The sequence below is a fragment of the Pan paniscus genome, chromosome 13, assembly GCF_029289425.2.
Source record: "Pan paniscus chromosome 13, NHGRI_mPanPan1-v2.0_pri, whole genome shotgun sequence".
In the NCBI taxonomy this organism is placed as follows: Eukaryota; Metazoa; Chordata; class Mammalia; order Primates; family Hominidae; genus Pan; species Pan paniscus.
Genome location: NC_073262.2, coordinates 42491764 through 42504814, shown reverse-complemented (window position 1 = coordinate 42504814; position 13051 = coordinate 42491764). Strand labels below are relative to the sequence as shown.

At 44.5% G+C, this 13051-nt stretch overlaps 1 protein-coding gene across 1 annotated transcript; it reads left to right on the top strand.

Moving 5' to 3' along the window:
- Nucleotides 1–4222: 4222 nt before the first annotated feature.
- On the top strand, nucleotides 4223–10059 carry LOC103782656 (G-protein coupled receptor 39). Its single transcript, XM_008976373.4, has one exon. The coding sequence runs from the start codon at nucleotides 4731–4733 to the stop codon at nucleotides 5595–5597; it is 867 nt and encodes a 288-aa protein (XP_008974621.1). The 5' UTR covers nucleotides 4223–4730; the 3' UTR covers nucleotides 5598–10059.
- Nucleotides 10060–13051: the final 2992 nt, after the last annotated feature.

Genomic DNA, 13051 nt, shown 5'->3' with positions numbered 1-13051 from the left:
ACTCATTATTCTTAAGGCCAGAAGCAGAGGTCCTACTTAAAAAAAAAGTCTTAGCTGGCTGCAGTGGTAAATGTCTGTAGTCCCAGCTACTCAGGAGGCTGAGGCAGGAGGATCACAAGTTCAGCCCAACCTGGACAAAATAGCAAGACCCACCATCTACAAAAGAACACAAAACAAATAAGGTTTTGAGCTTACTTATTAGTTTTACTATCTAGTTATTTCGTAATTACTTTGATCTTTATTAATCCCTTCTTACAGTCTTCTTTAATATTATTCTTTTTATAACTTGATGTATTTTTATTCTTTCTTATTAGAAATAATTAGGGCTGTGAGTTTTTCTTTCAGGGATTCCTTTAGCTATTTCCACAGGTTCTGACATGCAATATTTTTGTGGTCATTATTCTCTAGATAATCTGCAGTTTGGGTTTTGCTTTTCTCTTTGACAAAGAATTGTTCCAGAGACTTAAAAAAAGTGTATTTTGAGATGGTAGAGTTTTATGTTTCAGTTTTCTGGTTTTGTTATTAATTTTAGTTATATTGTATTACAAATAAAGTTATCTACACTATTTATAATTTTTGAAGATGTTTTAAGTTTTCGTTGTAGCTTAATAGTCATGAAAAACCTTTGTAAACAAGATGTTATTCACTTTTTACTGTAAATTGTTTATCGACTTTAAATGAGTCTGTTATCAATGTTAGTATATAAAATAAATTTAAATTTACAAAAATATAATGCGTGTGTGTGTGTGTGTTTACTCTGGGTGCCAGTGTAAGATTATATTTCAAAAATGAGGTTTTTTTCTAAAAAAATGTGAAAACCACTAGGCAATGTGACTTCAAAAGTCATCTAGAATGTGTAGAATGGGAATATAAATTTGTGCAGGCCCTAGAGTAGAGTGAGCCTTGAGTTGTGTTGAGATCAAAGGATACCCAGAGTATTTTTTTCTTTCATTTTTCATTCATTTTCTTTCTTTCCTCTACACAATATGCTAATAAAACATCTAGATTACACAGACTGAGGCCAGGTGCTATACCAGTCTGTTATCAACAAGTGAGAGCACATGAAACCGTTTTTAATTGGCCTTACGAAAAGCAAAGGTGAAATGAAAATTTAATTCTCCTGGACCTTTTTTCAAAATGTATTTTTCCATCTCTACTGTAAAGAGTGCATTTTAATTAGGTTGATTCTCACTGTTTGGCCATGCATTTGTAATCTGTGTTCACTCTTTGGGAAAGAAGAATTTGATGAAAGGAACCTGATAATAATGGAAATCTTGTCTGAGCAGAACAAATTGGAATTATCCAATATGATAGGGATGTGACAAGCATTGAGGCTGGTGACTGAAAAAAAAAAACACCTCTCCCCAAAACACCACTGTTCTGCCTAGCACAGTCTTGTCCTGGCACAGGGAGACAGTGCAATAGCATGGAATGTGCTTTTGGTGCGTCTGGGCCTTTCTGGTGCATCACTTAATCCCCCATCCTCAATTTCCCTGCCTGTAAAATGGGGGTAATAATCTCCACTTTGCACTATTGTGAGGATTGAGAGAAATGAATTATGTGAAAGTGCCTGACATGTTATAGGGGCTCAGATAATGAGTAAGAGGAGAATTTCCAAGGAAAGCTCTATGGCTGGGCTGAGGGTGAAGTTCCTAGTTTGTTTACAGCTTTGAAAAGAAAGAAGTGAGCAGGGGCAGGCATTTACGTGTAAGTGAGAGAGTGTGTGTGTGTGTGTGTATGTGTGTTCAGGGCAGGGGAATCTGTGGGTACATCCTAGTACAGTCCAGTGTTTCTGTGTGTGCCATTCAGGATGAATTTCCTGTGGGATAGCAAACAACCAGGGTCTGCCGTAGAGAAGTCGATTCAGAGTCCTCATCTGCAAGTAGAAAAGCCCCAGGAGTCCATGCTTACCCCCATTACGCTACTCCTGTGAGTGTTGTGGGACAGATGAAAGGTCAGCTAGGTCCTTCAGCTGAACGCAGTGCACTAATGAGGAAACGAGTTAGGAGTTTCTCCACCAGTGCCAACAAGCAGGTCAAGTAGCACATGTCGGGGGTGGAGAGGCCGCCCACAAAACACATTATTTAGGGTGCTATGCCAACCTGTCAGACAGGGAAAAGATACACTTCTTGGCTTTGGAGCTTGTGATTTAACAGAACAAAGAAAGAGAAAACATGAAAGGCACATATGAAGCTAATTTTAAAGATCCAGTGGCCATACAGCATTTTTTTTTCTCCTAGACAGCATTAAAATCAAATAATCCTTGAGGTCATCAGACAATAGCTCCAGTGCAGACTGTGCAGAAAGTACAGTCCTGGCCGGGCGCAGTGGCTCACACCTGTAATCCCAGCACTTTGGGAAGCCGAGGTGGGCAGATCACCTGAGGTCAGGAGTTCAAGAGCAGCCTGGCCAACATGGTGAAACCCTGTCTCTACTAAAAATACAAAAAATTAGCCGGGTGTAGTGGCACGCACCTGTAATCTCAGCTACGCAGGAGGCTGAGGCAGGAGAATCACTTGAACCCGGGAGGCAGAGGTTGCCAGTGAGCCGAGATGGCGCCATTGCACTCCAGCCTGGGCAAAAAGAGCGAAACTCCGTCCCCCCCCCCCCAAAAAAAAAGTACAGTCCCATGTTTCTATGTGCACCATTCAGGATGAATTTCCTAAGCACCTACTGCATTCCCAGAATTAGGAGTACAAACTCAGGGGTCAGACTGATCTGGATTAATTTCCAAGTCTGTCACTAACCATTTTTTAAAAATCATATATAATTAAGGTGTGCAGCATGATGTTTTGATATACAAAGTGAAATGATTACCACAGTCAAGCAAAGTAAGGTGTCTGTCACCTTCCACAGTGACCACTTTTTGTGTGTGTTGCACCTAAAATGGACTCTCTCTGCAAATTTTCAATCTACATTGCAACATTATTAACTGTTGTCCTGTGGCTGTATGATAAATCTGTAGACTTATTCATTTTGTCCTTTGACCTACATGTCCCCATTTCCTCTCCCTCCCAGGCCTTGGTAACCACCTTTCTACTCTTTGTTTCTATGTATTTAACTTTATTTTATATTCCACATCTGAGTAAGACCTTGCTCTCACTCACTCTTTTATGGCCTTGGGGAAGCATAGGTCCTCCAGACAGCAGAATTGCTTCATCTTTAAAATGATTGCATCGGTGTGGGGATTGGGATAATTCAGAGATGTTTTCAGCACAGAGGGCTTGTGCTAGGCCCCTAGAATGTACAGATAAAGGGGATCCATGTTCTTCCTTTGAGGCAGAGGTTCTGACTTTGATTTTGCCACTCCCTGGCAAGGGGCATTTAGCAATGTCTGGAGACATTTGGCTGTCCCTATGGATGTGTGTATGCAGGTGCTAAACATCCTAGAACGCATAAGGCAGCCTTCCTCCCCCTTCATTGCTCATTCCCTCTGATTGTGGAATTAAAAGACGAAAATGGGTCCATTCGAGGGAAAAGGTCATGATCCTTAATGCTGTTTTTACATGACGGCCTTGTCAGAGCCTTCAGCTCCTCCTGCTGTCTTCGACGTTCTAGGCACAGCTCCCTCCGGAGGGCATGCTTCCCACCTGGGGCTTGCTGGCGGAGTGCCATCCTCATCCATATACATGTCCCCAGTTAAAAGACGTCCCGCTGCCGGGAAAGCGGCTGCACCTTGGAGCGAAACTGAAAGAAGAGACCCCGGGGTCTTCGCGTCCCTCCGTGGGAAGGCGAGGCAGGGCCCTGCGCAGAACACCGGGAGGCTCTGGGGAAAGGCAGGGATTCTATAGTGAATCCTGCAAGCCTGCTTGGGGCCGACTTCCTGGAGCAGCGGCTGCAAGCAGCGCAGAGCCCAGCTGTCCTTGGCAAACACCCCACAGAGGAGGCGAGGGCTTGCTGGCTCCTCTGGGACGCCCCGGTCAAGCCACCACCAAACGGGCCGTGACCTCGCCTTCGAAGGGGGCCCCCAGGGCAGCGGTGGACGTGGGGGCAGGGCGGGCGAGAGGAAGTTTGTCTTTCTCCCAGCTCGGGAGGGTCGCCAGCTTCCCCGGGGCTGCACCTCCTTGGGACGCTTGTCGGGTTGGAGCGCTGCAGCTGCCTCTGCGGCTGCCGCCTGGGTGACGGAGGGTGGGGCGGGGGTGGGTCGCTCGTAGCTCGGGAGCCACGATCTGATTTCAGGGACCGTGCCTATGTGCTGAGTCAAACCCCGCCGCTGGGCTGGGTCTGCAGCCGGGCCGCTGAGCACAATCCGCTGTGGTTAATGATTAATCGCTGACCACCCCGCCTCCCGCAGCTCGGGAGAGGGTGCTCTGGGAATGCGGACCAGGGCTCTCAAGTGCCGGCAGCTGGAAAGGAAGAGGAGTGCTGCGAGGCGGAGTGCGCCCTCGGCGAAGAGGGGCAGAGGCGGAGCGCCAGGTGCTGCGGTCTCACTCCCAGCCAGCCAGGAGTTTAGAACGTTCTTCCTCCGCCCTCTCCCCGCCTCGCCCCCGCCACATACACTCCCAAACCTCAACACCCAGGCGCCTCCTGGGCCTCTCCTAGGTTGGGCTGCTCCAGGAAGTTTCCATGAAAGCACCTGAAATACTAAGTTACCTTCACGAGGAGAACTCGAGTGAGATAAAATCGTGCGCCCACGCAGGTGAGTTTGCAGCCAAGAATTTTGGACGCTGCTGGGAGGAGAAAGGGAAGTTGAGAAAGTCTTTGGACGTCGTAGCCTGGTGCTCTTTCTCATGGCTTCACCCAGCCTCCCGGGCAGTGACTGCTCCCAAATCATTGATCACAGTCATGTCCCCGAGTTTGAGGTGGCCACCTGGATCAAAATCACCCTTATTCTGGTGTACCTGATCATCTTCGTGATGGGCCTTCTGGGGAACAGCGTCACCATTCGGGTCACCCAGGTGCTGCAGAAGAAAGGATACTTGCAGAAGGAGGTGACAGACCACATGGTGAGTTTGGCTTGCTCGGACATCTTGGTGTTCCTCATCGGCATGCCCATGGAGTTCTACAGCATCATCTGGAACCCCCTGACCACGTCCAGCTACACCCTGTCCTGCAAGCTGCACACTTTCCTCTTCGAGGCCTGCAGCTACGCTACGCTGCTGCACGTGCTGACGCTCAGCTTTGAGCGCTACATCGCCATCTGTCACCCCTTCAGGTACAAGGCTGTGTCGGGACCTTGCCAGGTGAAGCTGCTGATTGGCTTCGTCTGGGTCACCTCTGCCCTGGTGGCACTGCCCTTGCTGTTTGCCATGGGTACTGAGTACCCCCTGGTGAACGTGCCCAGCCACCGGGGTCTCACTTGCAACCGCTCCAGCACCCGCCACCACGAGCAGCCCGAGACCTCCAATATGTCCATCTGTACCAACCTCTCCAGCCGCTGGACCGTGTTCCAGTCCAGCATCTTCGGCGCCTTCGTGGTCTACCTCGTGGTCCTGCTCTCCGTAGCCTTCATGTGCTGGAACATGATGCAGGTGCTCATGAAAAGCCAGAAGGGCTCGCTGGCCGGGGGCACGCGGCCTCCGCAGCTGAGGAAGTCCGAGAGCGAAGAGAGCAGGACCGCCAGGAGGCAGACCATCATCTTCCTGAGTGAGTCCTAAGTCGGGGGCAACACGTGAGCAGCTTCCCAACCTTCCCCCACGACCCGTGCCACTGCCTGTGGCCCTCTCCAGGGGAGGTCTTGCCCTAGAATTGCACACTTAAGTTTACTAAGGTGGAAGAGTCTTGTAGCAGTATGAGGGCATTGCTCTGGGTCTCTGGATGTTTCTTTTCTGTGTTTCGGGGATTCATGGTAGATTATGGTGAAAAGAGCACGAGACCAGAAGCCAGAAAGTCTGGGTATATTCCAGAACATCACTGCTGTGACCTTTGGGAAGTCACAAAAATCTTTGGTAAAATGGGGACAATAATACTAGAGAATATGACGGACAAATTAGGTAATGCAGGACAGGTGAAAGTCCTTTGCAAAAGACCAAGTTCTGCAGAGATAAAGGGAACCGTCTTATCTAGCTCTTTTACCCGGGGAAGCCTTTCTTGTGCAATTAGATTTTGTTCCCATTTTTCTCCTCCTTTGGAGAAAGCAGGCTGTGAGCGACACACACTCTCGGGCTGCTGTTTTATTCCTTGGAGCCTCTTCGACCCAATCTTAAGACATGGGAGCTCTCAGCACTCCCCAGGGCTTGGGTTTCTGCCACTGTGGGTCTGTTCCTTACCAGACCAGAGCAACCTGGCAGGACGGCCTGTTTATCTGATCCAGAAAATCTGGCTTCACCGATTCCTAGGATTTGAATAATCACCTCACAGACCCAATTCTTACGCTTGTTTTCTAAACTTTTGTTGTGATACAAGTATTTAAAGTTGAGGCCTCGTCTATTTAAAAAGAGCCCACAGGTCTGTTGACCCCAGAGCCTTCAGAAGAGGGGCCTAGTGGCTGGGAGACAAGGCTTTAATGGAGACACATGAAATGTGTGTGAACAAAGGGTTTTAAAATATATATTTTTTAGCAGAAACAATAAAAAGGATGTATTGTGGGTGTGTGAGTCAAAAAGGAATAGATATAACAAACATTTCCCTTCTTCCCTCTTCCCTGTGGCATCAGGAAAAGGAATAAATCATGGTGCTGTTTGTTTTGGTGTGGGCAACTGGGCAGCAGGTTCCAGGGACAGGAGGTAGACATGAGAGAGAGTTGGAAGGCACTTGGAGAATGATGGAAAGACCTGGGTCTTGCCTCAGACCAGCCCCTGGCTTCCAGTGTGTCATTAATTGTTAAAAGCTTAGGGTCTAATTTTACTCTTTATTCGATTTGAAATAATTGCCCTAATGAATTTCAAAGTACTCAGAGGCAGCCATGGATTGCCCCCAGGGAGCTGGGCTTTGAGAGCTGTGGCAGGTGAGCAGCTGACTTGACTTTACTCTGTGTCTGCACAAAATGAGAATATTTGGATGCTACTCTGCATTAGGGGCTGTGCCAGGTGACTGATATTTCCATCTTCTAGAGGAGGAATTTGAGACTTAGAGAAGACCTAGTTCAGAATCACCTCAGTGCAGCTCCAAGAGTCCCACTGTGCTTTTCAGGGCAGAGAAATGCATGTCTGTTTGTGACTTTCACAGGCGTGTGGTGAAAGGAAAATGAAACAAGGCAGGACTTTGACAAGCATAGGTAAGCCTGATGGTGTTGCTGCCTCTTAGGGCCAGCCTTTCTGGAAGTTGTAGTAGGTAACGTTATCTTGGGACATGCGAAGCGTACCCAACTCAGTCTATCACCCACTGGTTGCTACTACTCAAATATTACAGAGAGGAATGGACATTGTATTTGCTTAAAGCTTGAGTGTTTGTTGAAATACTAGTTCTCCCTTCCTCCATAAATATTCCCTTAGGCATATCTTAAACTGTAAGGTGTAATTTATACTTTAGTGTGAGTTAATTAAATTTCCTTTTTTTTTTTGATCGGAGGAGACTGGCATGAGTGGATAAGAATTAGGGGTAGATAAGCATTAGCAAGTGGTCTTCAAGTATCTCCCAGTCTAACTTAGGAATTAAGGCTGCCTTTGACCAAAGGGAAAATCATTGATTTATCGTTACTCTATTTGACCAATCTCTGTGTTTCCTGTATTTCTCTGAGTAGATGTCTGTTCTCCCCACAGCGGGTGCTCCAAGTTAAAGCCAGTCTCCATTTGCAGCATAAAATCAGAATGCCACAGACTTTTATTTAGAGATGGATAGGACCTTGGAGATCATCAGATCCCATTAGTAATTGTCTGGAATGAGTTTGTTCTTGCTGCTGCTCTCCTTCTTTCCTTCTGGCTCCTTCTTTCCTATACCAACTGTATGTTAATCGCCCACTGTGTTCTCAGCATAAAGATTGTTGAATGGCAATCAGGTGCTCAATGTGCGATAATGTCCTGGGGGAATTTACCGTTTGTATTTAGCCCATTTTCTCTGCGGTAGGTTTTCAAAGCAGTTCTCGCAAATGTCCTCCTCTCCCAATGAATTTCAAAGAGCTTTTAAAAATAGGAACCTCACTAATTAACTCAAGTTAGGAAATAAATTAATGGAGTGAAGAGGAAGAAATCATGGCCTGCATTCATCAGATTAATACAATGCAATTTACTTTGTAAGTTTCATAAAACTTGTGCTTTGGGGCATTTTTAACCCAGAACAAATGAACATATAAATTGTTTACAAATCGCTGAATTTAATATAGTAATTTAGTTGTCTTTTTAGTATTTCATTTCACAGATGGATCAAATTAAAATAAATATTTGCTTATTTCAAACATTTTAAATTTAATGTGAAATGTAAATGGCGACATATCACAAGTAGTTCTTGGAGCTCTTAAGGCAATAAAGAAAACAATTAAGACTGTTCGCCGATCGTTGTTAAAAATGCTAACTTCTGCATGACAGAAACAAAATTCATAAATCTACCCAAGATGAGGAAGCCCATGTAAAAAATATTAATTTTCCTTCATCTTTCACTATTGTGCCTCAGTCTAGTCGATGTGCTGGGCTGGTGAATAAGGAAAACACATTGGGAACTCTGGGAGAGAAAGAGAGGCTGGGATACCTACTAGCTCTCAAGCAATTTACAGGAGAACACAATAATGATGCAAAAGTGCACATTCCTGGAAATAGGAGTGTCTTGTCTTGCCTCTTGTCAGCCCAGTGACAAATCAGTACTAGACTTGGTTTCTGTTTCAAGGTTACAGCCAGTGTGGCATGGTAATATTTGTCCGATGTCAGAACAGAGGTTGCTGGTCTGGATTTCTGCCTCTTCTGGAGAAAAGGAACTGATAATTTGATTATCTGTCCTGTCCCTTCAATGATGAGGATGTGTAAAATGAGACTTCCTTTCAAGCAAGTCTTTCCCCAGACCTCCCATCTTCTCTTTCTGAAGTCTCCTTTGGAGTTGTTCTCAATGCAGATAGCATCCAGGTCTGTGGACACTTGTGTGTGTCTATTGCACACATGGCTTGCTATCAAGTGTCACCCACTGAAAGTGGAATGACAAAGTAATTTTAAAAAAAGCATAGTTTTAATTTGTATAATAACTTTCAAGTGATTGGGACTCAGTTACAACTACCTCCTAGAGAACTAGAGGGCAGTGATTGGCTTTCAACTATAGTTATGAAAAAAGATTTTTACAGACAATCATGAGGTTATTAAATAAAAGAAACATCATAGAAGATTCATAACTCTAGAATAATTACACTCTTTTGCATTCTGATTTGCTCTCCTGAGTCAGAAGGAAAGGGAAGGAGTTACATCTAGTGGCAGGGATTACACATCAACTTGGTTTGCTCATATTGAATATAGACATTATTCATCACGTGTATTTGGATGGAACAAAGGTTAGCAGTTGCTGCTGAAATGAACTACTCTAAAAATAAGGTTGATATACATTTAGATATTTGTGGCATGGTTCAGGGAGAAGCAAAGAGAAGGAGCTCAGAATCACATCCTCTGGGTTTTTAGACCACAGAATTAGGTCAAACCAAGCAGGGCCAGGGAAGAAGAAGAGAGAGAAGAGAGAAGAGAAGGTAGAGGGTAGAGGGGAATGAGATATTGACAGTGGGTCCTCTTTACCTGAGGACAATCGTTACCTGAAAAGAACTCATAAAGTTGGTTCCTTTAAAGTGGGGTTGAAAACATTTGAAAAGAGGTCTCATTGGGACTTGAAAGTGAAAATTATGAAAAGAAATTTATTTGTATGTTACAAATATAAGTTATAGTTACAACTATATATTTATTCTTATAATGATTATTCAGAATGAATCCAATGTGGCTTGAGGGCACAATTTTTCTAACAAAACCATCTGATAACCTTTGTGTTTTATTTTCTCAGTAAGATTATAAAAAGGGCCTCTCTTCATTCTTTGCTATTTAAATCACCTTCATGGAAGCACCTATCCTTGCATTATCCTTATCAGTTTTCCATTCTTTCATAATTATCTGGTCTAATTTGAGCAAATCTTTACTTGTCAGTGGCTTGGCATTTGAATCATCTGTTTCTTCAACTTCCTTTTCATTGACTTCATGAAATTCTGTACCCTGTGTGCAGGCCATAACCAAAAATATAATTAATTTAAAAACCAATCCCTATACTGTATATTTCGTATTACACAGAAGTGGATGCCTTGAAATGCTTTGACAGTGCCCATAAGAATTTTTAGTAGTTGTTTTCTTCACTAGGTTAAATGCTTATCTTACAATCATGTTTTCATCATTAGTTTTCTTAGCAAAGGCTTTTTATTTGATATAAAAGGATATGTCAACACAGTCTTTGAGGGAAATACCATCAACATTAAATTAGTGACTTTTTTAGTGTAAGATATTTTGACTCCAATGTTTCAATATTTCAGAAAAAAGTTTTGCCTCAAATATTCAGATTATCACCTCCATTCCCTTTTCCCTTTATTGATGTATATGTGGCTATAATAAATGGTATTTTATGTTTATTTCCCTATTTGTGATAGCTTTCATAAATTGCAAGTGTCCTGTGATCAGCCTGGCAGACAAATATAATAATGCTGCATTATTTTTATAATCAGGCTGTCTCAAAGATTTCATTTCTCTGTTGGAGAGATGCATAGTTTCCGAGGAAGGGGAGATTGAAATCCCAGTCCCCATTTATTAGCAAGCCTGTTCATCTGTCAGCCTCCTGGGGGCTGCTGAAGTGTAATAAGAGAGGCCTCAGTTGCACAAAGCATTTGGCTTATTAGTGCTAAAACCATTCAGAATAAAAGCCATTTACGAGTTGAGACAGCGCCGTGGAAGAATATTGAATTGGGAGTCAAGGAGCCCCTCTGGCTGTACAAGGCAAGGTCCGCTGGTCTACCATTTGGAGGACACTGTCGACTCCTATCCCTTTTCCCTCTGCACACGTCCCCTGCCAGGCTGCAGCCCTGGGACCACTCAACTGACTCTCCACCTCTACTCTTGGCTATTTACTGAGGACTGGAGACAAGACCGGTCATCCTTTGTGCTGCACATTCTTGTGAATGAATGGTATTCAGCCTCACCTGGGCCCTGCCCTCTGGCGGACACTTCCTTTGCAAGCACTTTCAAAGAGCTCTGCCTCCCATGCTACTCTTTCTACTTTGTTTCCAGCAAGCCTGCTCTCTGAGTGAGGGTCCTTGACTAAGGTATCATTACTGGAAAAATCTCCATCTATTCTTGTCTGTGTCTGGGCTGTTCACACTGCAACCACTGGGATCTTGTTGACATCCGCATCTCTGACCCCAGCAAAGTGAAGCCAGTCAGTGGTTTCCCATGGCTCTTATGTCAACCACAGACCAAAACTTGACATAAGGCCCTCATATCAGCTGCTTCTCCAACTCTATCAAGTGCCGTTCTCCCCTTGTATTAATCCGCTCTGGCCAGGGTAACAATATGCTACAGACTGGATGCCTTGAACCATAGACATTTATCTTCCCACAGTTCTGGAAGCTAGGAGTCTGAGATCAAGGTGCAGCAGGGTTGGTTTCTTCTGAGGGCTTTCTCCTTGGTTTGCCTATCCCTTTTTCCTCTGCACACATCGCCTGCCAGGCTGCAGCCCTGGGACCACTCAATGGACTCTTCACCTCTACTCTTGGCTATTTACTGAGCACTGGAGACACGATTGGTCATCCTTTCTGCTGCACATTCTTGTAGATGAATAGCTGTCTTCTCATTGTGTCCTGACCTGGCCTTCTCTGCACATGTGTTCTCCTGGTGTCTCTTCCTCTTCTTATAAGGATGCTGGTCTTATCAGATTAGGGCCCCACCCTTACAACTTTATTTTACCCGAATTACCTCCCAAAGGCCCAATCTCCAAATACAATCACACCGGGGCTTAGGCCTTCAACATGTGAATTTGCAGGGGACACAGTTCAGTTTATAACACCCCTTAACTGCCTTATTCCACTGGCTCCCCTTCAAGTTCTTCAAGTGACCATGACTGGCTCTCTTCCCCCATGCTGCCTGTGTATGGGTTGTTTCCTCTGCCTGGCGTGCTTTTCTATCTTACTCTACTCTCTACCTGCTCCCCACTTCCATCCCCTTCCCCAGGTTAATATCTTTCTCCTCTCTCAGATCTCCCCAGGGAAGCTGGCCCATCCTCCCTGACTTCATTAAACCTCCCACAAAACAAGACTCACTGTTGTCATTTTACATTTAATTGTGCAATTACTCGACTGATGTCTGTCTTCCTTCTAATTCCTTGTGGATAGGTGCACGCACTAATTTCCCTCAACGCTGTACCTCATTCCAGCATAGTGTCTAGACATAGTAGGTAATGAATATTTGTTGACTGAACAAATGAATGAACGAGCCTCAGCTTGGAATTGAGAAGCAATGTTCTGTTTTCCCTTGGGCATGCATTCGTATAGAGGTTTATCATTCCTCAAAAGTGTTCTGGTTCATCTGAACCAAAGATGCTATCTTTGAAAGGGTTATGATTCCTCTGAGGCCTCTGAAGTCAAACCAACATGCAAAACATTTAGGATTTGCTTGCCCCTGAGCAAATGAACACTATGTGCTAATCAGACCCTGAATGTTAGCTTTAACCATGTATATCTGCCAGAAGTAACCGTGAGATGAAAGTGACTAGGGTGGTGAATGGTCCTTGTTAAACTCTATTGAACAAGATGTTAAATGCAATGATACAACTCTAAACATTATTTCTTAGCAGGCTCTTTCACCACTTGTTAACAAGGGGTCCTCAAGGTAATGAGGATACAGTGGGGGTGACATTTTGAAAATATTAAACCAATGTGTTTATGTCTCCACCTTAAATTGCATCCACTTGCAGCCATCTCTCTCAAGAGTGAGCCACACTTATCACCCCAGGGAAGGAATAAGCAGCTACTGCCTGGGACAAAGGTGTTGTGGATCCATCCTGGGTCCAGAGGATGGAATTACTGACCTCTTTAGCTGAGCAATTATCTTAAAAGCCAGACTTTGTGAAGGATGAAAAACGATTGCCTAACTTCATATCTCTCCCTTTAATGTATCATGAGCCCAGCCTAGTGGACTGGATCAGCCAGTTCCAGATGAAACCATAGCTAAGGGGTTTG

Bases quoted from the DNA above. Each gene is read 5' to 3' on its own strand.
- LOC103782656 (XM_008976373.4), top strand. From the start codon at position 4,731: ATGGCTTCACCCAGCCTCCCGGGCAGTGACTGCTCCCAAATCATTGAT.